General features: G+C 45.7%; 1 protein-coding gene across 2 annotated transcripts in view; it reads right to left on the reverse strand.

The window, feature by feature from the left end:
- Positions 1 to 26,210, reverse strand: part of rbms3 (RNA binding motif, single stranded interacting protein) — a 193,813-nt gene extending 167,603 nt beyond the window's left edge. Inside the window, exon 1 of one of the 2 annotated variants that reach the window (XM_034546041.1) lies at positions 6,093 to 7,349. In XM_034546041.1, the coding sequence (XP_034401932.1) occupies positions 6,093 to 6,167 (75 nt within the window). In that variant the 5' untranslated portion in view covers positions 6,168 to 7,349. Of the gene's footprint in view, positions 1 to 6,092; positions 7,350 to 26,153 lie in introns of those variants that run through there. The other variant, XM_034546042.1, reaches the window with a different exon arrangement.
- Between the last annotated feature and the right edge of the window lie 1,521 nt (positions 26,211 to 27,731).

Here is a 27,731-nt window from a genome sequence, read left to right on the forward strand (position 1 = left end):
AAGAGTGGTCTAAGCCAAGGTGTGGGCCGTACATAAACAGTCAAAAGATGAAAAAAGACAAAATTCTGAGGCTGTACCCCCCCCCCTCCCCTCCTCAGAGAGCAAAAGGGGAAGACAGAAAATAGAGCGTGAAAATGCCAGACGAGGCCTCTGCCAGAGCGACAGAAGAGTGAAACAGTGGGCCAGAGTAGACAGCTCCAGGCAGATACTATGTCACACAAAGAAAATGCAAGTGAAAACAAAGGGGGAAAGCAGGTGTGTTTGTAGAGTCCTGCCGCGTTGGTCGGTTGGAAGGGCACATCATGTGTCTCGTTTCATATAAGGCAACATCTTTCCCCCGTCTCTCTCGGTCTCGCTGAGTGTCGACTCCGCATGCCTCTTCCCTACTCCGAATATACCGAAAACACACAGAATATGTGTTTCATTTCAGCTCCTTGCCAGGAAGTGCACGGCATCCTGGGACTCTAATGGACTTAAAAGTGTTTGTAAATTTCAAGGCATGATATGCACAAGACACTTAAGACCACCTGCAGTTAAAAGTTCACATCCGCAATCAATTCAATTGGTGCACAGATGTAAGGTTTGTTTTGTTTTGTGTGTGTGTGTGTGTGTGTGTGTGTGTTTGTGTGTGTGTGTGCTTGACTCTCGTCACAGCAGCACCATAGGGAGCTGCTGGGGATTCGCTGGCTTAACCCAGGTTGTTTTCCCGGTTGAAGGAAACTTGCCCTGCTCGTTCCACCACCTTCCCTCCCCAGATGCCCCATTTTACCAAACAGGTAGGAGTCCCCTCTCTCCGGCTAGAGTCGCCCGTTATCTCCAGATGGTCCCGGGAAGGAGAGCTCAGAGACAAGATCCCCCCCGAGGCAACAGCTCCACCACTGAGCGCATCATTTTTATATTTCATGCATTTATCTCGGATGCTTCTTTACGCGCCGACGTCCAAGTGAGTGAGCAGGTACTTTGTTCTGTGTCTTGCTCAAGAACACTTTAATACAAAATAAACTGAATTGAATACAACTATGGCCTATAGAAATGTGACCCGGTTTTGAGACTGGACCGCTTTGAACGCACCGCACCGTCCATGACCTCATGAAGTGCAAACTTATTGCGAGACTTCTTTAGCACACATTCGCAGGCAGGTGCTCATACGCCATCTGTGCTCGTAAACCACCCCGTGCAATGTCAGCACACATGTAACGTCGCCTCTGCATTTATATCCCCCTGTGTGCTCCAAACTTAATACAGAGCAGGTTCCTCCTCCCATCTGCCTATAGAAGAAAAAAAAGCTTGCTATTTCATTTCCCCTCTCCTTCATACGCCTCTCCTTTGCGCTTCGGACAAAATGGATATCCGCGTTGAGAGAGCACTAGATGTAATGAGATGTGGATGGCAGCATGCAGAGCGCCAGGTCTCGGCACCCTGCGCTCTGGCGGCTTATGAGAGGCAATAACGTGGACACAACCTCAATGTATGGGTGTGTGGATGGGGCTGAGCTGTCAGCTGAGAGATGAGAGAAGTTAAGAGTAACCCCTGCTGTAGTGCGTGTGCACAAACGTGCACGCGCACTACAGCAAAAAGCAAATAAATGGAGTTATCTGCCCCATTGACTGACAGTTACACATGAAGGGATTGTACTGCGGGATAAAGCTGTAGGTACGGGCAGATAAAAACCGGGGGTATTAGTTGATTAATGATCAAAAGGCTGCCATTCATGGCTCCACCATGTGAGGAGAAGGATTGGGAAAATGTGAAAAAATGCATGATGGATTAAGATTTATGGCGAGGCCGGGACAGTATTTTGTGCACGCAGTCAGTCGTGTGGCATGTATCAGGAATTACAAGTGAGGGAAGTGACTTATACTACCCCCTATGTTTGTACTAATTACAATATATCGGCCTGGGCTCAAAATAGGGCCGGGTTTTAATCAATGTAATATGAGAGGTGCATTTTTCCAGCCCTAAAAGCCCTTGATAAACTTTTCAAAGCAGATCCGCATCAGTGGAGACAGAAGGGACTAAGCTGCCATAGCCGAGTTTTACGTAACTGATAACGGATTTAATGAAAGACTTTGGAAAGTGGTCCTTGTTCTCAGCCTTTGATTTCGCTTGCTCTCAGTGTCTATGTATATCCGTCTCCCCCTTGTTGTCTCCACGCGTCTCTTTCTCCTCCACCGCGGCATTAAAGGAGGATTTAGACGGCTCTGTTGTTATTTCTGGAGCACAATGGATCACTCGGTGTAATGTAACCAAACCCTTTTCCTTGCTTTTAGCTGGCCCCTCCCTCCCTCCCTCTCTCTCTCCTCTCTCTCTCCTCTCTCTCACGCAAGCACCCCTTCCCTCCATCTCTCCCTCCGATTCTAAAGAATTACGCAGAGTGTAAATGGTGCCGATGGCAGGGGCAGACACAGGCACAGATCCTCTCAAAGGGCTCCATTGACTGGTGTTTACTTTAGGCCAGGGACTGCTAAGTCTACCTCAATCCGCCCCTCTCGGCTTCTCGGGTTCTGCATGTACGAGTCCGACTGTAACACAGACGCCTGCTCCCTCCCTGCGCAAGTGTGTGTGTGTGTGTGTGTGTGTGTGTGTGTGTGCCTGTGCATACACTATAGCAGTCCGTGTGTGTGTGTGATATCGCTGACATTCGGCATGTAATGATCTAGGCTATCGGTGGTGGAACGGGGCAGGGGTCCAGCGGTGTCAGGTACCTTGTGTGCAGTAACGGCAACAAATATGTTTCACAACAGAGGGGCAACTCACTGCAGGTTTTCAAAGAAAATTATCATTCATTTGAGAGCTGTGTGTGTAACAATAAAAAAAAATTTAAAAAACGAGGACTGAAAATGAGAGGAAATTAGATGCACCGCACGCCAAGACCAACAGGCACTTAGTGCGCAGGCTAAGCTGAAATTCATATTCTTTCCTAAACACCATGATGAAATAACAATAATTGAGCCGTGTGCTGTAACTGTCCTTGTGATCGAGGGGAGGGGCCGGGCAGTACGGGCAGGCCTGTTTTGCTGTAATTTTCTCATTTATTATAATGCACGTCAAATACCTATCATTGAAGTTGAATGCACAGCAAGCCGTGAACAGCACCGCACATCACGCGGAAAGACACCAGCGGAATAGAGTCTGAATTTCAGCAAATGGTTCTGTGGACTGATCAGCTGGGGAATAGGCAGAAATTGGGGCCTTTAAAGGATCCTCTCATCAAAGTAGCATCCTGCCAGCTCCCCACCAGCCGTAACCTCATATAAAAGTCACACACACTGACACGCCAACGTGCACACACAGACACACAAATCCTCTTTCGGGAATCAATAATTCAGCTAAAGAGAAGCACATGCTACGCCCCGCTGCACTAATCAATAGAAAGCCAAATGTTATCTTTTCATCTCATTCTCTGACTTTCACATTCTAATCTAGGCTTAGTAGCTCATGCTGGACAGCATCAGAGAATGCCATTCATTTGTAATATAATACAGACATGCAGAAGGTATAAAGGGATCCCGAATTCAGCAGGCACCTCAGTTTATTCTGACAACGCTAGCTGCTTCCTTAGCTGTAACGGAGTACAGATGCTCGATGAATTTTCAATGCATAGAATCTCAAATATGTCATAAAATGGAGGCGAGAGAAGGAGAATGGCAACACTTTAGTATGAGTTACGCCCCGCTCCGCCTCCGTATCGCTACACAGTATTTATGCCCCCACTCCCCCACCCACATCTCTTGGGAGAATGAGGACATACCTCGAGAATGCAGCAATGAAGATAAATAGAGAGACCTGTGTGATTTGAGACTGATGGCTAAATCGGAGCGTGGTGCGCAAAAAAATAATAAAAGGCGGACTTGCAGAGAATGTGTGTGTTGGCGTGGCCAAAGTGACTGTCATGGGATTTTGTGGAGAGCGTGGACTGAACTTGCCAGCCGAGGCCCTTCTCCCCTCTCTGTAATCGAGCCATCAATGAGAGTTAGATGGCTCTCCACAGCCCCCTCGGCCACATTGCCAAACACTCTGGCCTCGCTCCCCGCCTGCCTTCCTCCTGCTGACCCCGTCTGCGGATCCACCGCATCAACCTACGATGGCCTCAGGCTGCGCTAACTAACCATGAAAATGAATATGGATGTTGGCTGCTGATTTTGCAAACGGAAATGCACGCCCACCCACGCCCAAACAGTGGGCCTCGTTTGCATGACACAGGACCCGAGCTGCTCGCTCAAGGATACATCAATTGCTGACGGTGGCAGGATCGGATCTGCGCTGACCTTGGGAGTGAACTGCAGTATGGGCGAAGGAGGCGGGGAGGGGAGGGGGGGGGGCTGTTGCAACAGAGCAGGCAGGCGTAAACGCGGGAGAAGGGAGGGAGAGGGGAAAAGAAAAGTGGAAGGAAGGGAGGGAGGGAAGAGAATGGAGGGGCATGCCCTGATTGAGAGGCCCCCAAGATGAGCAACTCTGAGATATGAGAAGGGGGGAGGGAGGGAGTGAGGGATGGGGGATGATGGAAGGAGTAGCGGAGGGGGGTGGGAGGGAGAGGGAAGCCATATGGCAGCAGCACAAATGTATTAAACTATAAATCAGGGTGAGAGCTAGTGGACTGCCAGGTGTGGCTTCAGGCTCGTCGTCCCTGCTTCATCATCCAGCTGCGTGTAAAAATGGATGAAAACTGGTAGTTTGCTTTATTGTGTTTTATCAATTTAGAATTCTCTAACTGCCTTATTCCCTTGATACAGATAGGGGTAATTTGCCACATTTGAATGTTAATTTCTCTGGCTGAGTGCTTGGAAATGTTCGACGCGGCTGCCAATAAAACAGAGTTTTGGAACCGATATCAAAACAATACGTTCTTTATTTGCACAATGAATGTTTTTTTTTTGCTCGATGATTCTGTGATGAATAACGAGTTGGACAAATTCCCCACATCGAGACAAAAGCTGTCCAATCGTTTAAACTTCCAATACGTTTGAATATTTGGGTCGCGACCGTACTAAGGTTTGATTCCCTTGTCCTGCAGTATCTATTCCTCTATGCATGCAATGGGAGGAATCTAACATATAAATGTGACAAAAAATATATACAAAATATATATACATCCCATTCAATAACACTTTACCAGCCAAATGAGACTTAACTAAGTTTAACTGCACACCTTAAGCATGTTACTCAGCCACATGTGTCACATGGTCACATTAACGGACAGCATTTAGTGTTACACATAGTGGTAGAAAAACAACAAATGGTAATCCCCAAAAGGCTTCCATTTTAATCCCTTGATGATGTCTGGGTAGTGTGCCCAGCCAGTGTCCTGGCAGCCGCCTGGGCTTCCATCCCAGAGGCACTGATGCATATTACAGCTCGAGCAAACACGGGCAGCCTCCCTCATGCCTGCTCTCTGTCAGAGCCACATCGACTGTCACCGTGGAAAAAGAAAAGGAAGGGTTCATAACCGGTTTGTCCTGGCTTTGTAAAGCACTACAGGAACACATTTGTGCTGGTAAGTGAATTAGCAACTTCATAATTAAATGTTTCAAGCAGATTGAAGCATTCAAACAATGGCCTACATTTAGCTTGCAAATACTTCATTAGGAAATTAAATTTTGATCGCAATTCTCTCATTTGTTGAAAAAGCTGTCTGCCGGTTATTTTGAACAAATAAATCAACTATTATGCCAGTGAGCTGCATCACATCAAGATATTATCAGTTTTGCAGGTTACTGATGGATGGAGTTTACTGGACGGCTCCCAGCAACGGTCTGGTAGGCTGGACTAACTTGAGCCTTGATCCCTGATCCTTTCCTCAGTGACACACACACACACAACACACAACAAACACACACACACACACATACACGCCAACATAGACGTCCAAACTCCAACGAGGTACCTGCCATCTGAAACCGTCATAGCCAAGGCCAGCTATCCATCAAATCCCATCTCAACTCAAGGGGTTGAGAGGAGGGAATGGAGAAAGGGCGGTGGAGGAGGGAAGGTGGGGGGGAGGGAGGGAGGGAGGATGGGGGGGGTGGGAGGTAGGGAGGCAGGACACAAGTGTAGGAGTGGATGAGTAGGCTTGAGGAATGCGAGCGGCGTACCTTGGTCTGGAGATAGTGGGGGTAGTAGTAGGTGTACTGAGGGTACATTGGCTGCTGCTCCAATCGCTTGCCCATGTAGCTGGAATCCTTAGCACTGAGGCAGGGAATGGTGACACGGGGGTCGCAAGCTGCCAAGTAGCTAGCAATGGGATAGAGGCAGCGGGGGAGGCTGTGCGATTCCTGTCTTTGCCGTCCGCACCGCTCTGTCGCTAACCGGTCCTCCAGGGAGAAGACGGGGGTTTCGCGCGCCGGACAGCAGATGGGGAGAATGTCTGCTGCTGATGGGGAAGCTCACCGTTCCAGAGCCTCAGGGCGGATGCTCACTCAGTCTTTCGCTCTCTCACTGCCGGGATCAATGGAAATATTTCCACAAGTGCTAGAACCACAAGCGCCAGTGGTCGGTAACGTACTATAAGGGTGAGGTAGAGGAAGAGGAGGAAAAGAGGAGATGTGAAGAGGCGCAGGTGGCAGTAGCGACTGTCAGTCCTCTGAATGTTGGAAAATGGGAGAAGGAAGAAGAGGAGGAGAGGAGGAGGAAAGGGATGGCGAGGAAAACGGGAGAGGACGTTTAGGTTCACTTCTCTATGAGAGCTGTTTCACTCCAGTCCTTCGCCCGGGCTTTAATCTGCCTCTGTCTCAGACACGCTGGGGATCGGACTCTCTCTCACTGCCCCTCTCTCTCTCGCGCTCTCTCTCTCTCTCTCGCTCTCTCTCTGTGTGTCCCTCTCTTACATACACACACGGTCTCTCTCTCTCGCTCGCCTCTGTAGTCTGATCCGACGGTGGCTGCGTTCCGTCCTGGTTGACAGAGTGGAGATATCCTCAGCACCGGATTGCCGACAGATGCACTTTGTGCACGGAGCAGACTCACAACACAGAGAGCCGAGCACAGATGCAAGGAAGCAATCTCAGTCTGTAGCGGTCGAGCCAGAGGGGGGGATGTAGATAACGTGGAGGAAAGGTCCCAGTTTTTGAATGATGTGGCACGAGCGTCTATTAAAAATAAAGAATCCACCGGTTGGTTAGCCAATCCACTGGGATCCAGGTAGAAGACGAGCGTGAAGAGAAGCACAGTGACTGTGTCCCAGGTGCCCAGTAGAGAAGGAGTCCCTCGTCTGCGATCCTCCCTCTTCCTGCACTTGTAAAATGTGTTCCTTATTTCGTCCTTGGCTCTCTCACTCCCCTAAGCAGCCTGCCTCGTTCTCGTTCCCTCTGTCACACAGTTGCTCTCTCTCTCTCTCTCTCTCTCTCTCTCTCTCTCTCTCTCTTATTCTCGAGTGCGCTTTCTCTAACACTCTTTTCTTTCTCTCTCTCTCTCTCTCTCTCTCTCTCTCTCTCTCTCTCTCTCTCTCTCTCTCTCTCTCTCTCTCTCTCTCTCTCTCTCTCTCACTGACAAGGGGGCTCGTCCGAGGCTGCGAGCAGAGCAGACCGCCTCCTCCCTTTCCAGCCCAGCCGGTAGGAGGGTCTTTAGCAGCTCTGTGCAAGAGAGGGTTCCAGACACGGACCAGCGGGCTGCAGCGTTTCCACAACCGGGGAACTCAGGGAAGAGGAGTGGGGGGGGGGGGGGGGGGGGGGGTTGCCGGCAGCGTCAGCACAAGCAGTCGATTCCCCCTACTGGCTGCACACAGAGCTACCGGTTAAAAAAAGACTGTGTCCTCACATTAAACACGTTCTCCTCACAAACAAGGGGATTTTTTAAATCTCAAAACCAGTAAAGTTGGATTAACCGACTCTTATGTTCATGTCTTAAAACCTGTCATTTGACATATTTTAAGGACACGGTATACTTTATTGCCTTGATCATGTGCTTACCACTGAATATATTTGTACTTACATAGATATTTATTTTGTATGTTCTGTTTACACAAAGTAGATCACACAACAGTCTAGGGGTAAAACCAGTTTACACTATAGGGTCAACGAAAAGGATGTGCAGCAAGTCTTCACTTTTAAGAGCTCAGATTACAAACATGACATGAAAAGGCAGCGAACCGCAATCTTCAAGCACTCGCAAAGGAGGTAAAGGGGAAACCACTTCCTGCGTAACATCAAAAGATGAATCGGATGAATCCACCTTTTGATTGACCGAGACCAAAAACATTGCAAGAGTGTCCTGTCGGGGAGGGTCTGCCTGATCTGCCTAACCTCAGCTCAACTCTGGCAAAATCCAAAACATGCATGCAAAAGAATGATGCTCAGAAATTCCCACTTTTTCTCCATCTCACACACATATACACGCACATATATACACACACACACACACACGCACACGCAGACACACACAGGAACTAACCTTAGGTCCTCGTGGCTATCTCAGTGAATCTGAAGTCAGAAGTTCACAAGCCTCATTTTACACTCAATTAGCAAATCAACTTGGTTTTCATTTAAATCATCTGACAGGAGTCCTGCAGGGAGAACAAAAGAAAACGCAGCCAAAAACTACATCATGACATGATTGGACTGAAAACAATTATATCTTGGCAATTTCCTCATCTGAAAATAGTCTGTAGCACTTGAGAGCATTACCCCAAAACCTTCTCCAACAATAATAACCCAATTACGGATGTCACTTGGATAAGTGAGTTTGGCTGTGGACAGTACGCTGTCTTCACCTCTGAGTGTACTTCATTACATTGTCAGTGCTGTTGTACTGCAATGACTATTCAATGAACGTTTTAATCAATATAAAGGAATTCATCAACTCATTGGGAAGCTTTTACAATACAGATTCTTTCCAAGCAAGTTTTTGTTTTTTTAGTGGCTCAGACCCAAAAATGTAACAATGGAGCCCCAGAAGGGACTCGGAGGGGGATGAAAACTAAGGCTGAATAAAAAAAGATGTACTTTTGGAAAGATTGCAAATGTTTTTCATTGAGGTTGATGTAAAAAATAAAATAGAAATTCTAATAAAAAAGCAGTGTACAACAGAGCGCACACACAAAATACACGAAAGACATTCATAGATTTAATTTGGAGATTAACCTCAAAATGAAAACAAGAATGAAACAAGAATTAGCTTACTAGGCGGGAGGAGAGCAGACGGCAACCTTCGGTTAGCGACCCAAAAACGACAGAAACATTTCAGTGGGCCATATTACTAATTTCCAAGCTATTACTAGTTGTCATGGGGACCTTAAATGAAAAGGTTTTGAGACAGAACACAACACAGCCATCTATGTTCCCTTAGAGGCTCTGTAGTTTTCATAATCTAGACACACAAAGTTGTGCAAATGCCACATATTTTGATGAGAGCTATACGCGCCTACAAGGGCCCAGTGCATGTGGACCGACCCGATCAATACCAGAAGAAGAATCCCAAAGCTCTGAGGGAAAGGGCATGCTTTTTTTTACAGACATAGAGAGGAAAATATAATTATCAGATAGGCCACTTTTATCTGTCGGAAAGAGATGAGGCTGATATCGATTGCGGATTACCAGATTAACAGCCTCTGGATCAACTAGACACATAAACTGTCAGCATCTGGGGAAAGGCAGAAAGTAGAGAACAAAGACAGTGAGACGGACAAAGGCTAGTGGAGAGAGTAATAGAAAGAGAGATATCGAGAGAAAATAAGATAGGACACATTGGGAGGCACAGAGGCAGAAAGGATTCATGTGTCTTTATGAGCCTGTGTGTCCATCGAGCCACCAGGTAAAGACGCCTCTGTATTTCAGAGACAAAGCTCATCATTTTCTGTTTTCACTTAAAAATACTGAGATCGAAGAAGAACAGAGTAATAGGTCAATTTGGAGCAGTTTTCACGCAGACTTTGTTCACGTGTGGCTGAATGTTGTGTTTCCTGCTGCTAATGACGCCTTTTGCAAGACAAAATTAGGAGCAAAAAATGCAAATGCGTCCATCAAAGTAATACAATGAACAGTGTGTTTCGCACTGGGCTGTGTTAAAAGTGTGATTATCATCCCGATTTTTAAATGAAGGATTTCATTTTATCCCTTGTTTTATATGACAACTAAATGTCAAAGTGTTTTGGTTTGAAAAAGACGTGACGTTTTACAATAAAGAAAATATTCGGCAGATTTCCTGATAATGAAAATAAGTGTTGCAGCCCAAGTAAAAATATTTTTGAAAATAGCCGTACTATATACTACTATTGTTGACTGCGCCTTGACTAACTATTTCAGGAAGTTTATTCAAATTGGTGGACACAGAGTGCCATTATACAGCGAAACTATTAATATTCATTGATCCAATCATTAAGAATTAAGAGCTGGGAATTGAGACTTGGCTCCTGAAACCAAAGAACTTGACCTGTGGCCCCACAGACAACAACAGAAACTACCTCGAGAGCCAGCCAACGTGATGTTTCAGCCTCTGCATAGGTCAGTTTATAGAGGCAATTTCAAGAGAAAGCAGGAAAGTGTGTAAATAAACGTCGGCACTGCGTCTCGTTCTGTGGAAGCGGACCTTGAAGACTGGATGTGTGTGTGTTGCTCTGGCGGTGATGGAAGCGCTCCGCTCTGAATCAGCCGGGGACTGACGTCAGAGGGCACGATATTTCATGGGAAGAGAGGACAAGTGAGTATCTCTCTGTTCTGGTTTTATTAATACGGATGCATCATCTAGTCATTGCTGTCGAGTCATCTCCACTTGGTGGTTGAGGCAAACGTAGGAAGGAGAACAGTACATCAGGGGGTTTAAACTGATTTCCACACCAATTTGTATTAGTCCCGACCTACTTTGTACACTATTGTACCCAGAAGAGCACACTGAGTCAGACTATTTCAAGCTGACTTGTCAGGACCAAGCTCAACCTGTGCCTCTCTGCCGATTTCAATATTTAAAATAAACAACCAAAAAACAGATAAGATATCTGAACAACATTTTCAGAAAGCAAAGCCAACGCCATCTGCTGCTCCTCTGTTCTGAGGTCTTTCTTTGATGCTTTGAGTGAGTCATTCACAGGACTTTAAAATAGAGACAGAGGAAGACAGCTGAAGGTGCATTTCATGCCCCTGAATGTGTTAAGTAGTTACAACCCCCTCTATAAGAATCTGAACAAGTCTAGTAAAAGAAACACAGCATGATGGCCTCTGAGCAGAGCACTTCAACCGGGAGTTTTTTGTTTTATTTTTACCCTTTATTTAACCAGATCAGTTAGGGGTTCTTTAGTTTTTTTTAGGAATTTCAATGATATTAACATGGACGTATTGATGTCCTTTTGCTCATCGACTGCTCTGACAACAGCATCTACTCTGCCAGTGTCCTGAATCTCTGTTCAGAAACGGGCAAAGAACGAGACACAGTTGAACTGCAGGAACATAAACAGAGCTGAGGGGATAAGTTGTCCTCAAAACACAAGAACCGTAAAGAAAGAACTACGAAATGTTCCCACCCGAAAGGAGTTCCTAGAAAGTCCACGGGTACTTTGCCCTACATGCTCGACTCCTTCCCCGAACAAGACTTCCTGACTTCTTCAGCAAACCACAGGAATCAAAGGGTCTTGATTTGGGCGGCAGCTCGGACGGTCCCGTCACGGGTGTTTCCCAGAAAGGGCCAGATGCGTGGAATTCGAGGGAAGGCTGGACCAGCGCCAGGGGAGGGGGGGCGCTGTAAGAATGGAAGCACGGGGGAGAGGAGGGGGGGTGGGGTGGGAAGTGGAATTGGGGACCAGCAAGGGCCCTGGTATTCCTGGAAAAAGCCTTGAGCCTTTGGCAGTGGTTCTACTGGGAGACACCCAAGCACCAGATGATCATCGTACATGTTTTATGCAAACCTACTGTTGTAGCATGACTAACCAGCTTCTCTACACCCCCCCTCACGATTAAGTATCTTAACAGTCCAACTAAGACAAAGCATCTTTGACTGTGCTTGCGTTATGGATTACAGCAGACATTCTCTGATTATAGTTCACAATAATCTGAGAAAACATGATGTTGATGATCACTTCAATTAGGAGCAGACTGATAGATAGATGCTGCTTGAATACCAGTGTTCTTCATACCAGGGAAGATCACTTAGTACAGATGATGGCGTTTGTGTCAAACTGTAGTGTTGCTGTAAAAATAAAGTTATTTTCTGTCACTGAAAGCAAAATCTCATTTTGAGAAATTCAAAAGGCATGTGACGACACATTAATGCCAGATTTCAGTGTAAAGAAAAAAAAGAAGGATAATTGAATCACTTAAAATATCTAAGAATCTACAAGCAAACCACAGATTTGGGAAGTTTTTCTCCATTAGAAAAGAAAAGAAGCAGGAGCCACAGGAAGACGAAGAGGGTGTCTAACTGAAGTGGTTCGAGGGGGCAGAGTGACGTTCAATTTCTCCTCATGCTATTGTGGTCCATTCCCATTATATTTATGATTAGATGAACATCTGAAATCAGCAATCCAAACAGACTGGAACTGAGTCTCATATAGTCACAACGACAAATTGCATGTGCAAGAAAAAGAGACGTCTCTTGAATTTAATAAGAAACAAGGGCATTTATTTTGGTGTTTTGACATAGTAGAGCAACATAGTCACATGGATACCCAGCTATATACACTTAACACTAACTTTAAAAAGTGGCACCAATCAGCTCTCTGAAATGAAGCCATTTTTAGTCACCTCGTGTTTCGGGCAATTGAGACACTGTGCAGTTAAACGTCAGCTTCATACAAATGTCCTTTTTGTTTTTTTGTATTACTTTCAGGTTCATCTGGTTCTTTGTCAGTCGGATCTATCTGCACATCTGTTTGTGATGTTGACGGGTCAAGTCAAACTCTTTACCCCACAGCCAAACAACTTCTCTTGCTTCTCTGGCTGAAACAGGTGTGCACGCCAGCAACGGCACCAACGCACGTGCAGCGTTGTCTGGTTGTCTGACAGGAGCAGCAGTGTAGAAATATCACAAATGCTACAAATGTAAAATAGATCTTTAGTTTGGGTGTTCAAAAGTGGTTTCCAAAAGCCAAGAGTTGGTTTGCCAATTTCTCAAAGTGGTTAACAATGCGCACTAAAAGACGTACTTGCTTTAACAGCCCGCCCCTCTCCTAAACTCCAAGAGATACGACAGCATTATGTGTGTAAGTTCACCACATCTCTGACACATGCAGTTCCTTAATACATTATTATCAGTGCACTTAGGGATGACAGCCTGAGGTAATTCAACACATTTCCGAGACTATAACGTTCCACAGCGCGAGAGCAGAGTGATCAAGTCGAGATATGATGTCAGAGAGCTTTTCTGCTATTTTCTTTTTTCTTTACATACGACCCATCAGCTGTTTAACTCATACGACTACACTGTGATGTGGAAAGGGAAGGCACCGATTCTGGACCACCGGCACTGCACTGAGACATTTGATAAACACCAGGCAGACTTTCAGTGAGTCATTAGCTTCTATCACAACACAGAGGAGAGCAATGCAAGCGTAATGGGGATGAAATATGAGACCAGTGGAGCATGAGTAAAAATGAGTCACAGGAACTCTTACTACACCCAACGAGGGACGGGCAATAGACCTAAAAAGAGAAAAATTGCATTCACTTAGTAGATCTCTATTTCAAATGTGTAATGTATACAAGTCGCGGCGAGCGACTCATTTCCTGATTAACGAGATTCTGAGAAAAGATCAGAGTTGATTTTGTACTGGGAAAGGAGGCCCGCGGCCAGAGTGGATTATTCCACATGTGTTTGCATGTGGGTGTGCAAGTGTATTTCGCCTGTTCTTTATTGATTGTGAAACTACATTTAAAGTCAGGTGGTCTACAGCTGTGGCAGTTCTCTCGGTGTGTGTGTGTGTGTGTGTGTGTGTGTGTGTGTGTGTGTGTGTGTATGTGCGCGTGTGTGTGTGTGTGTGTGTGTGTGTGTGTGTGTGTGTGTGCCGACATGAGCAGTGCAGAGTGTTTTTCTTTTCTCCATTTAAAAAAAATAAGCAACGCAAAGCCAAAAGATCTGTGAGGAAACTCAGAGGGTCAAGGTTACTCTGACACAAAGCTGAACGCACTTGAGTGGAGCACGGAGATCAGGCTTCCTGTGTGGCTCCGACCGAACCCTAATGCAACCCATAAACTGCGACAGAGCCGGCCGTGTCCTTCTGTGAACCAGCTAGACTCCAACTGCCAGGGACAGTGCGACGGCTACATCCCTGCAGATGAGGGGGAGACGGCGCCAAGAAAATCTCTGCATAATAAGGAATTAAGTGCTGCACAGGCAGGGAGGGTGTGAGTTTAAACAATAGATTGTTTCCATGTGGACGTGCAACGCCAACATTATTCTAAATCCATATTGTTCCAAATATGAAGAAGGCAGCAGACCCCACGGAGTTAAAGGCAAAAATGACTTGCAGAGAGACATGGAAAAGGGGCCTATCAAAGCTTCATCACAGCACTCAGAGTGTGTCATGTGCATTTTGTTTTATTCATTGTGTTAATGCCCTAAATAGATCTAAGTGCTAAGTCATTCATTCTTGTCAGTGTGACTGTGTGCTACTTTTTTTCCTGTCTTTTTGAGAACGCTTATGCGTAGGATCTGCAAGTTTTATGAAAAAAAAATCCTCTGCATAAACCAAACACGAAGAAGAGGATGCTTGTCCTTGACGATACGTGTGTGCGCGCGCGCGTGCGTGCGTGCGTGCGTGCGTGCGTGCGTGCGTGCGTGCGTGTGTGTGTGTGCGCGCGTGCACAGGTAGAAGAGTAAAATAGTGAAGTAATCGAGAAAGGGTCTGAGGGTTCTGCCCACAGCAGAAAGCGATTGGAGATGAGGGGGAAACGACTTCCATCCAGCAGGAACAGATCCCCATTGGCCTATGGAGCTCGATGCCTGCTGCAATTGAGCAGGATGGGCTAGGAGGACAGCAGCAATGTTTTAAAGCACTGCTGAGCCATCCTTGAATGAAGTGAGATGACCGCATGTCACGCAGAGATGAGAAGTGAGAGGGAGGGGGCAGGCGAGTAAGAAACAGTGCAGAGAGCGAGGGGGTGGTGGTGAGAGAGAGAGAGAGAGAGAGAGAGAAAACAGAGTGTGTCGTTCTAAGAGGAATATTTCAGGGTGGTAAATGGAGCAGAACTCCATTCCAGCTCCTCTCTTAACCTCCCCCCGGTGTCTCATCCTCTGCATGCAAAGCATGAAGCCCAGGAGACAAAGAAAACAGAGAGCTGGAGAGACGAGCTCCGGGACAAAATAACACTGAATTAATAGACAAGACATTTTGCTCATGCATTTGTTTTAACATAACAGAAAACACACAAAAGCGTGAAATAACAAGTGGTGCGAATGTTGCTCGGTTTTCTAATTGCCATTCTGGGGATTAAAGGATGAAACTGTAAAGGGCCGTTGACCCTGACCACACAGGCAACCACCAGGCTGGTCCCCCACTGGGAGATGTTTCTGCTGAATTATTGTTAACTCATGATAAGTAACCTTTAATGCAGCACTAATCTATATTTGTACACAACGGATCATGTGACTACTTTATATGTGACAGGGTTTGCTCGTGGCGATGAACTCTCGGAGGAATATCACCAGATACTTTCGGTGTCTTTCTCCCTTCAGAAGAGGGTTAATTTATGAACTTACATTGATTAGTTAGCCACACAAATGATGACTAATCAATTCAAACGTTGCTCCATATCTGCTGGTTGTTTAAATAGGCAACGGTTTGCAAACAGATTCTCAATACCACCTTAAAAAGATGGTAATAAATCAGTGTAGCATGTGCAGCTCGTTTCCACTGCCCCCTAGTGGCCAAATAAAACCGTTATTGCAGGTTTAAGTCATGCTGTGGCATATCATCAATTGATTTCTGAAGTGATGTGTTGGAATGTGGTCGACAATCCTGAGCGTTGACAAATTTGAACAAAGGGCAGACATTCTGGTTAATTAGACACCAGGCTACCATAGCAACCGTCACAGCTGACTGCTACACCTCTCAAATATGAATACATACTAAAACAAACATGTCTTAATGTCTCTCAATATTTCATTGATGAAACAGTAATTAACCCAAATTGTAAGAAGTGGAATTAGGTCACGGGAGCCAAAAGAAAAAGACTGAACTTAAATTGTTGAAACAAATGCATTATTACACACTGTTGCACATTGATGCTCGCTCGGTCCGGTGTAACGCTGCCAGATTGTAGATTGCCTCTAGAAAGCATGTCGAAGATGATTAAGAGCACTCACATTATGGTGCAACTCCACTGGGTCGCATTTAGACTTCAGTGTGCCCGTTGCGCCTGTAGAACTGTACTGAAGCCATCAAAGTACACCAACTAAAGGGAGCAAAGCGGCTCCAACAAACCTTCCACCTTCCCCTAAACCAAGGCTGACTCCTGGGAGTGGACGAATGAACACAGTGTGTTGTAGAATAGTTTACTGTTTGAAGGAAGAGCGATGCTTTGAATGTAACACTATCGAAAGCCGTGGCTAAGGAACAGCTGACATATTCGACATTTGTCAATACTGTGGCCCACATTCTCTCTGGTTCTTGGCCTGTCACACTGCACTTTTAATTTTATTTTTTTTCAAAGCAGCAACAAAGCCTGTAATAACGAATGCCTTTGCTTTATGCGTCTCTGTATGTGGCTTGATGGAGCTCTTTCCTCCGATAAGACTTGTTCAACCGCTGCGTTTCTGCTGCCAAAACAACACAGAGAGGAACTTTCAAAAACAACAGTGCTGTTGAATAAATCAAAAATACCCCTGCAGCTTCACTCAGCGGCAAAACCTGACACGGTAACAGAGCCATGGGCTCAGCCATTCTCCCTCTTCTAATTCACTGTTCTGCCTGTTTTGAATCTAGAAATACAGGGACAAAAGGTTTATAGCATCGCTCCAAAAAAGAAAAACGGGAACAACTTTTGCTTGATCCTTTCCACTAATGGGGCATACGTGTTATGTATGGATGGATTGCGAAAAGGTCACGTTATTACCTAAATAAACAGTGGTGCCTAACTTTTGTTCTGAGGAAGGTACTAAAGGAAAGTTGATTGTGGGAAATTTGGGGATATTATGTGTAAATTTGGGCGCATCAGGGCATAGCAGATATAATCAATAACACTATTGATTGCTACTCCTGTTGAGCAACCCAACTGGAGTGGAGCCATTGTTCATTACGTTAATTGTCAATGGACACTAACTGGTATTCACAGATGAGGGATGATGAAGGGATCAGCTTCAGGTGTGCTGGAGAGTGCCACCTGGTGGACAGGTGAGGATTCAGGTATTACCCTGCATGGACTCCCTCCTTGTCACAAGCCCTGAGCAACTTTGGCACAATAAACAAACTATAGAATTTATTAAAAAAGGCTCCGCAGGTCACAGTTGTGTTACTTGCCGTCAGGAAATACCCTGCCTATTTCCAAAGAACATACACATAAGGGAGCTTTTTTAATACAAGGGAAAATGTCATGGTTAAATCACTTACGCTCTTTTCTCCAGAATGCTTCGCAAGCTCAGCCGACTACAAGCTATATTTATGGATTAAGGAATTCATGTGAGTTCCCCATTAGTAGAGATAAATGATATAATCTGATTTTGATAAATGAATGTGTCGGAGTGTGTGTAGCCATGGGCCTCACGCCTTCATCAGAACTGTAGAGGCCTCATCGTCTCTTTCTTTCCCATACGGTTCATGTTCAGCCATCGCTCATGACCGTATTGCATGATTGCACTGAAGGACCAGCATAATCAGCCGTAATGCTTTACAGATGTTATGAGTATTTTAAAAGCCAATACTGCAGCCCCAGGCAGCCATATTTGAAAAACCCATCTGTGCGCGGATGTCAGTGCGTGTGAGTCGGTCCGCGTCTAGCCTGAAAACCGGGGCATGATCTGAGGTGTGCATTTTGAATTGAGGTCACATCTACGGCTCAGGATGTGTGATTTATGTTCCTCTGTCTTGCCCTGTCATTGACTAATCACCTGAACAGAAAGTAACAGGTGCAAAGTGAAATACTGAAGAGCGATTTCACAGATAAGACGCTCTGAATTTGCCGTTAAACACAGCGCGAAGCCAGCAATGCCATGTAAATATGACAGCCCACATGATCTGAACAAGAGGAGGCACCCCTTTTAAACCCCTGCAAGATCTGCCAGCACCCTCTAACGTCTCCCATTGTGTCCAACATCTAATATCAACCATGAACTGCTGCTAAATCAAGACTGGTGGAATACCGCAGCCAGGAATGTGAATGGACCGCCCGCTCTTGTGAAATAGGAAATGAAACATTGCGGGGGAAGCTCTGTCAGATTCGGGATATTCCTGTGGTCTGGCTCTCAGGATCTTGTGGCCCGGGCTTTTAATTTCTCATGGAGGAGAACGCCGAGCGCTGGTGACGACAGGACATGCCTGCTAGGTGAAACATGCACCCAAAAAGCATTCAGTCAGAGGTGTCAAACACACAAGGTATCCCTATGAATCGGACTGGTGCGCTGGTCATGACCACGCTCGTTTGGTTGGAATCCAGTCAGCTGTAATACTATTAAACCGTATTCTCTTGGTTTTTGTGGACTGGCTTTGCCGAAACTAGTCATGAATCGAACACTGCAAAAGCTGGAAAATGCACCTGTTAGATAAGTTTGATCTTCTGGGTTTATGCTGTTGATTTCAACATGTGAAAATAAAAACATGGTGTGAAACATGTAATTTACACCGGAATCTTCTTCAGCAGTTTTAACTGGCACCTTCAACCAGGACAAGTGTATACCAAAAAACAACAACTACTGATCTGGGTTTCTTAATACAGTACGGAGAACATCTATGATAAGCAGTGTGAAGGTTCTATGTTTTACAACTCTGCATAATGTTAACAGTACACAAACTGACGAGCATTGGGGATACTAGCTTCCATTTACTGTTGCTTCACAATGCAAAAGATAATTACTGTTGTTCACTTTATGCTCCTTAGAATTTACAGAAAATTACTGAGAAAATAAATTAGTGTTGGCAGGGATTGTAATGGTTTGATGTATTTGCCTGAATAAACATAGAGGTGGATCTATTGCAGCGACTTGATGGTGTTGATACTGTCAAACTGTATGTGTGTGTGTGTGTGTGTGTGTGTGTGTGTGTGTGTGTGTGTGTGTGTGTGTGTGTGGAGAGGGGGTGCAAGATAAGGAGTGTCATAAGAAGCAAATGCACATTCGTCCCACAGAGACACACTCACGTCACTCTGCCTCTGAGTGCACTGTTGAATTAAGGAAGCCTTGGCAGCCTTTTAATGGTCTGTCACAGTCTAACAGGTTTAGAGCGCTTACAATGGACCCAGGCACTAAGCCCGACAGCTCGCGCTTAATTGTTCAGAACCTGTGTGTGTGTGTGTGTGTGTGTGTGTGTGTGTGTGTGTGTGTGTGTGCGTGTGTGTAATGTTGGAGCCATTCTGTGCCTGTAACTAAAGTCATTGATTCTCATTATGAGGACAGATAAGATAGACGCTCCCTGTCTGTCAGTCTGTCAGGTCCGACTGGTTCAATAAAACAAGTACTCCAGCTGATATGTTATGATTAATGCGGGGCCGATACGTGCATTTCCGACCACAGTTATTTTAGAGAAAGTGATCCTGAACCCGAGGTGCTCATGCACAGCGACGGTCTCGGCAGAAGGTAGGAAGTTAACTCCACAAAATAGGAAGCCTGACATGTCTTGGCGATTTCCAATAAACCACCCTCAGACGGAGGCAAAGTCATGCAGAGCACAAAGCCATAAGGAGACTGAGATATTGACTCAAGCAACAAAACATCAAGTGTCTCAATTTTCAAGTGGTGCCTAAAGAAATCAACAAAGCAAATAAAACCATTTGTTTTTCACTCTGCAAGCCACTCTGTCAGCAAGCGAAATGGCCCACAAAGGTCGAGGTGGCGGTGTTTCAAAAAAGAAAAGAAATCTTGCCTAAATGGTTGGAGATTTTGAGCTGTCTGACCTAGAATATGTTTGACAATTTTCTTTTAATTAGGCCTTGAAGACACGACTCATTCCAACTGCTGTCCCGAGAGCTAAATTAATTACTGAGACAAAGCCCATTCTGGCTCATGGCAAAGATGAATCATTGCAGTATTTGGGGAATGAGCAAACCTCCTCATTCAAGGGCTGATGAAAGAGAGTCAGACTCTAAAATGTAAGCTGAGCCCCCCCACCCAGCCGCACCACACATGTACATTGCACATCGGCATCTGCTGCCTCTCCTGTCGGGAATGCACCTTTCATTTAATCTTGTCTTGGCTGGAATATTTATTTGAAGAGTGCCTTAAATAAAAGATGCCTCTATCACCCGTCCCCGACTCCCTTCTTCCACTCAGTCACACCTTTTTCATTTCATTTGCGTCGTCCCTGCCGATGTTCGGACCATTTCGCTTCCGTGGGTGATCCAAAGATAACAAGCCTCAACTCGACTGCCTTGTGCGGGCCATCAGCCAGCGGACGCGGCCTCACCCGCTGCCAGCAGGCAGGCCATTCATTCAGCTAAACGACTGTGTCATCTGTCAGCCTGTAGAAATGGGGGTTTGTGAGTTATGGCTAATTAAGCTTATCACAACACCAATGGTTGTGCCAGAGCCCGGGCCTCACAAACAGGGAGGGATGAAAAGGTGAGTCGGTTCGCACCCACTCATGCTCAATATGCAAAGATAGATATCTTTAATATACTTATTCTTGTCAGATATGAAAACTAAAACAGATGGGCAATGTTCCTTTCTGTCTCTTCTCTGTGTTTTCGGTCCTAGTGAGCCTGGAGATGTGCAAGGAATCCTTACTCGCAGGTTAGTATTGACTGAATGATCGTCCGACGTGTGCACGGCAATCCTAATGAGCTAACAACCTGCGTTTGCTCAGGCGACGCCTCCAGATTAAATTGAAGGGTTCACAGGGATGTCCATGTCCTCAGATAAAAGACTGATAACCCACTCAAATGTTTTCATTAGGGGGAAAATGTGTCCGGTTATCTATGCCTGATAAGATGAGAATTCCCCATACGGCGCGAGAACATATGGAAACGGTTGGTCAGCAAACAGTTCTTGCACCGATCCCCCAGCACTGGAGTATTTGTTTAGTTTGTTTTCCCCTCTGCAGCATGTGTGTAGGTATGTGTGTCTCCATCTGTATGTTATGAAGAGAGATGAACTCTGCAGCAGCACATAGACGCAATGCGGTCTGGCCCCTGAGTGCAGAAATCATCCCAAGTCTTTTCCTCATTTAACTTGACACAAGAGCAAAGTGCTCCAGCTCTCTGACTCACATCTGCATGAGCTCCGCGTATAACTCGATGATAAGCACACTACTGTACGTGGACGCAGTTAGCTGAAGCAGACCACGCTGATGATGCAGACTCTCCCAGTTGTGTCGAAGCATACGGCACGGAATTTGTGCAATTTGGACACTGTTGGATGTTCACTGAGGTCAGAGGTCATCCAATGCAGGGGATACTGAGGGGGGGGCAGAATACACAGCCGTGGTTCACAACAATAAACTTTAAATAAACAAGCAAACAGCAGCGTGAAGGTAGGGGGGGGGCTCATTGACCGCACTTCAATTTTGCTACTGGTTATACCAACATTACAACTGAACTCTTCACTTCCCTTGAGTCAGGGACGAGGATTCTCAACAACACTGCAAGCAGCACTTCTAGAGGCCAAGCAATCGGCCCTGCATGCCCCCCCTCCCCGACTACAGCAATACAGGGTCCTAACAGGCACTGCAGCGCTACAGTTAAACAGTTAAATACGGCTGTTAAGCCGGGACTGTCAGGATCTGTAGTGTTGTTTCGTGTTTCCTGTCTTATTTTGAAGTCCTTGTCTCTCGTGTCCTCTGTTTCTCTTCACTTCCTGTCCCTGTGATTGTCTGCCCTGTTCCTGATTGTTTCCTCCTGTGTCCAATCACCTGCACCAGCCCTCTGTATTTAAGTCCTGTTCATGTCATTCCCCTTGGTCGGTTCGTCTTGTCTAGATCGTGGAAGATCTTGTGTGCATGTTTTGTATCCTGGTTTTTTGGAATCCTGTTTTGGAATCCTGTTTAGCAATAAAAGTTGCTTTTCCATCGTTGACGGCGTTTGGGTCCTGTGTTCCAAGCTGCACATAACAGGGACAAATGCGAGGCCATGATTCCCAAGCACGGCGAACACGAGTTAGCTCACAAACACGAGTTATATCTGGACTGGATGGCCCGAGATGATTGAAGCAATGGTGGAAACATCTGGATATCAAGCAGTTTGGAGATAATCTGTAGAATGAGGACGCATACCATCAGAAATGAAACAGCTCAGAGGTCAGACAGAAAAATGTGTTTATATAAGCAACTAAAGTTGACTGAGAAAATGTGTTTTTTTTTTCAGCAAATGTCCCGTGGAGGCTTTGCACACACACACACACACACACACACACACACACACACATTGAACAGACACAAAAGGTATAAGGCTTGCCTAAGAAAATGTCTCAAAGCTAAAATCGGGATATCAAATATCGCAAGAGCAACACTCCAGGAACTCCATTTACAAAGTCTACACTTGACACTGTGTTCGCTCCATTATTGCCATCGCCCATGAATGGGCTCTGTCACAACAATTAGTGGAAAGCACCTACACAGAATGTTTCCTTTTCTTTGCCATTGTACTTGATCAATTCTCCATAGACCAGAAAATCTATAATGTGGGTCTTAGTCACAGTCAAGGCAATAGGAGAGTTTGCAGCCTATGTGGCTTTAAGTAAAGAATCCAATAACAGCAAGTGCAATCATTAGTTTGTCAGGTTTTATTACACTAAAGAACCTGAGGGCCGGTGCACTCACCACAGCTGTTACTGTATCTAACCTGTTTATAGCTGTTTGGTTAACAGTAATAGCGATGTGAGGTGAGACACTTGACCTCCTTTAGTCGCCACAGTAAATTTAACTCCTCCTCTGCAGTCTGTCTTCCCCTTCTTTGCATCCCTCTCCTGTTTCCTCCGTTTGTCCGTCTCTTCAGTTTTTGGTTTCTACATCTCAATCCCACATTCTTTTCACTCTTTCATAAATTAATAATAAGAAACTAAATTACAATGAACATTCAATTCAATTCAGTTTATTTTGTATAGCCCAAAAAAAGTCATAATAACAACCAGAAGAAATGAAACAGAATCTATGAGGCTGAACTTAGTGGTGGTATTCGGATTGACCCGCGGGTCGGGCAGGTTCTGGTGGACCTAATGGTAAATATCTCGAGGCAAGTCAAAAGGTGACAAAGCAGCATTCCGAGTATGTTATTAATAAAACATTGTGTGCAATTGTCTGCCTTCTCCTCCAGTCTCTCTCTTTCTCTCTCTCTCTCTCTCTCTCTCTCTCTCTCTCTCTCTCTCTCTCTCTCTCTCTCTCTCTTTCTCTCTCTCTCTCTCTCTCTCTCAAACACACACACATACACACTGCAAGCCACGCCCTCAAGTCCTATTGTCTCTTTCCGGTTTGCGAGTCGTTTCAACTGCGAGTGGTGGATTTACACATGTTTCAGGCAAGGGAGTGTGCATTGGCTCTCATAACGAGTCAGGCCTGCGCATCACTAGAAGTGTGTCTAGTGTCATAACAAAATGTTTACCATGTTCACTATATAAATTATGTGTGCTGTTAACACAGTAACATTGGCAGATCAGCACTAAGATGCTTTGCCCCACCAACCATCCAGCCCGACTAACCCCGTATGACTTCTGTGAGGATGCCACACTTCCTGGAATGAAGAAAGAAAGAAAAATGTTTCTCATGAACATAATCCAGGCAGTAATTGTGTGTCTACAATATGCATTTGGCAACGGAGATTTGCAGTATATGAAAGTATTCTGTCAGAGTTAGCATTGAATATTCCAAGGAAATAACACAATCTCTCCCTTTGACTCTCTTTCTAGTCACAGCTTCTGACTTCTACATGACTTTCTCCGCTGCTGTTTTGTTATACCACCTCCCCCCCTGAGGGATCCTCATCCCACCATATTAAGAGTGGAAATGTATCCGCTTCCATTGTAATTACAAACCCGCTGGAGGCAAAGCTTCTTGATCTCTCCTGGATCCTTGCTTGCTTTTCTTTCTTCCTTTATTTACTCACCTCTCTCAGCCGAGAGGACAGACGCATGCTGAGCTATCCGTTCTGTTTTTCTTCCCTTTCTGCTGGGCATTCTTTGCATCTAATATACGTGAAATTACAATAGCTTTTAGGCAGGCAATAAAACCATAGATGGAAAGGGTGTTTGAGACAAGGAGAGACCTGCATTAGTTTGTGAATTCCATGTCATAGTATGTGTTGCATATGAGAAGCAATAAGAATGCACAAGGCAGACTCCATAGCTAGAACCATGCCTCTGTTTACTGTTAAGTGTCTGAATTACCCACATCCAGGCATCGTGAATCCTCCTTGAGGCCAAAGTGTGGACTCAGCCCAGGACGAAGGCTCGATAGTGGGGGAGAAATTGCTTTCTGTGGGGCCGAAATGAAAACCGCTTCAAAAAAGGAAAACGACCGTCCCCGATGTCCCATGAAAACAGAAAACAGGCCAGTTCAAGCCAGCGGTGTGTGTTGGTGTGAGGCTGGAGGGTCAAGATGAGTGATCTTAGTGTGATCTGTAACCAAGACTGGCTAAGCGGATACTGCAGAGAAGAAAAAGAAAAAAAGAGGAAAAAAAGGCAAGACAGAGTTGTGTCTGTTGTTTCAAATCCATCCGGGGAATTTTTTTCTTCTGCTTATCAGCTGGCTCTTTGTGATACACCCAATGTGTATATCCCGAGACCAAAGTGCACTGTTACAGTCAAAACATTGAGTGAGAGCAAAATGCGGTGAGAAGAGTTTGCCATGTGATGTTAGTGCAGACTGACTGCCTGAAGTAGCTCGCAGGCTTCGCTTCATTCAGTCAGGTCAAAGAACTGAAGACACGTGATGTGAGGATGTTGATGTGCTCCTCGGAGGGGTGTGGCACTGAAGACCAGACAGGACCACGATGTTCCCAAAAAACATGTGCCGGGGCCCCCGCCGCAACTGCAACCACAGCCGCCGCGTTTATGTCAGTCTCGGGGAATGTTCTCTGCTGTTGCTTCCTGTTTGTGCACAACACGGTTGGAACCGCCCCTGCTCCGCTCGGCTGTGGGTGGAGCTAATAGAGGCGATGACACTGGGACAATGGTATCGGTGGCGTTTGCTGGTGACACACAACAGCCCGAGCACTCACAAGATAATTTCAGTCCTGCTTACTAAAAAGAGCCTTGGCCTGAATGGCTGCGCACCTTGATATCACAGGAATATCATAAAGGGAATGCTCCGTGCAACAAGGAGCCAACGTACAGTGACGATTATCATATCTAAATTCAATCCAATTTCTTCATTCTTTGCACGCAAGAGCTGCAGGGGAGTCTCAACATGTTGGCAAGGAGGCAGTTTGGAATTTAAGTGGCGCCGTATGTAAGATATGAGAATACCGTAATGGAAATAAAAGAGACCAAGAGAAAGATTCGGTGTGAAGCCTTGTAAACGTATTCATTAGAGGAAGAAATACAGAAGTATAAAAACGTGACAAATCTTTGTTTCCAGCTCTGCGTCTGTGACAGCAACACAGCGATAATAAAATTCTTCAATTTGGCTCGAGTCTGGGTTCCAGTCACACCCCAAACGTCGCATTAGAGAACCAGATCGCACCAATAAAGTCAAATCAAACGGATTCCGAACCGCAATTAATTTCAAGGATAATGACAAGGGACGCCGTCCAAAAGTGTTTCTACCTCAATTAGTCTCTCATTGCACTGTCGATGCAGAGGATGGATGAAAGAAAAACAAATTAAGTTGCAGAGAAGATAGAGGGGAGAGAGAGAGAGTACAAGAGACAGAGTAAAAAGAAGAGATAGGCAAGAGGGAGGCAGAGATAGTGAGGGGAAGTGATTTACACCACAAGGGCTTGAGAGGAAAGAGTGTGGGAAAGAGGAACGATTAAAGGGACGGCGTAGACAAGGGAGGGGAGGGAGGTGGAGAAAGATAGTTTGCTGTGTGCATAACAGCCTCTAACGGGAGAGAGAGTGATTAGAAAAGAGAACAAGCACAGAGAGAGCACAGCCAATGTATTCTAACAGAAACAGAGGAACATCGAGCAGCGCGTCAGAAAGAAGAACTCTGCTGTACTCACAGCTGTATTTGTCGGGCAGTAGGCGTAGCTCTGGTAATGGGGGAGTTGTTGGTGGTGGGACAGGTAGTGCTGCAGACCTGTACGGGTGTAGGTGGTGCCGCTCCAGGCCCCCTGACCACCACTACAGGGGGCTGCTGCCTTACTGCTGTGGTAACCTCCTGCCACTGCACTGGGCTGGTGGGAAAGGAAGGGGGTTGAGAGAAAGAGAAGAAGAGGGGATCTGTGAGGGAGCCCGGTGACAAATGTTACCGTCAAGAACATCAATATCAGCCTCCACTATGCAGAGGGCGAACACCGACAACTGGCCGCCCGCCCGCTGACCTGTATCGAAAGAGAAAGCGGAACATGGTGTTGATCTAAAATGCTCCGTACCAGAGCATCGAGATTGTTCTCACACTTTCTTCTCACTCATTTTCTCCCTCCCTCTCTGTGAGCGCCAGATGTTGTGACCCCCCCCCCCCCCCCCCCCCCCGTCCTCCCCCTTTGCTGTCACGGTCGAGATGTGTTCTCGCTGGAAAAGTGCTGATTGGTTTGATAAGATGCCTTGGATTACAGGCTGGCAGAAAGCTTCCTGGTGTGGCATTATGTATTGGGTATCAACAGGGTCCAGGAAACACAGGGCTGAATCTGCTGACAGGCTGGCTTATGCCGCTCTGAGAAGGGTTACCTGAGCTGTTACGGCCATTGGAGCACAGAGGAGGGGAAACAAAGAAATACAGGACGCACAAATGCTGATCAGGGCCATTTTAACAAGACACAGGGCAAATACCATAGTATTCAACTCTGGTTAGCAGCGCCACTTAAAAGTTTGCTATAACAAGCAAATATTAGAGGTTCAGAGCATTTGCTAGCTTGTCAATCCCAGAGAAGAACACTCGCTGTATAGGAAGAGCATGTAGCTCCAAAAAACTAAAAGGATTCATTTAGTTGTATGGGTTGATCTTCATGCATGATGAGCATTGTCACAAAGCTGCAAACAGGGCAGTTTTTTTAAAGCTTTATTTATACATAAAGGACGGGGACAGCGGCAGAAGTTCACCACACATGCTTCAACACATACTACAATTAGGCGGAGGGAGGCCGGGGCGCACGCGGCGCTCTATAAAACAAGATAGACCTCATGAGCTCGGTGTGTGCAACAACTTAACGAGAGTGGGACCAAGGACGTGGAATATAGTAAACGGATTGTCAAGCAGCAAACATTTCCCCAACTTCCCAAATGAGAGCGCTTTCTACTTTGTTGCCGTTGTTACCTGACTGAATTGAAAACATTGGGGTTTTGGACTTTTGATTTGGCAACAAAAGCAATTTTCAAAGACACAAACAGGGTCTCAAAACTTTCCGTCGACATTTTCCACTGCTCTCTGACAAAATTACAAATAATTCAATTCTGAAAATCATCTTAAGTTGCCTGCCCAGAGTTTAAAAGCATCAATACAGACTACACAGCTGTGGTTCGAAAGCATGCCAGTCCCTTATTCTTCGTCACGAAAGAACCGGCAGGGGGGGTGGGGGGGGGGGGGGGCGTAAGTCAAGGTTCAGTCTAATGCACACAATTATAACGACAGGCTTACGGTT

This window comes from Cyclopterus lumpus, chromosome 11, assembly GCF_009769545.1.
Source record: "Cyclopterus lumpus isolate fCycLum1 chromosome 11, fCycLum1.pri, whole genome shotgun sequence".
NCBI lineage: Eukaryota > Metazoa > Chordata > Actinopteri > Perciformes > Cyclopteridae > Cyclopterus > Cyclopterus lumpus.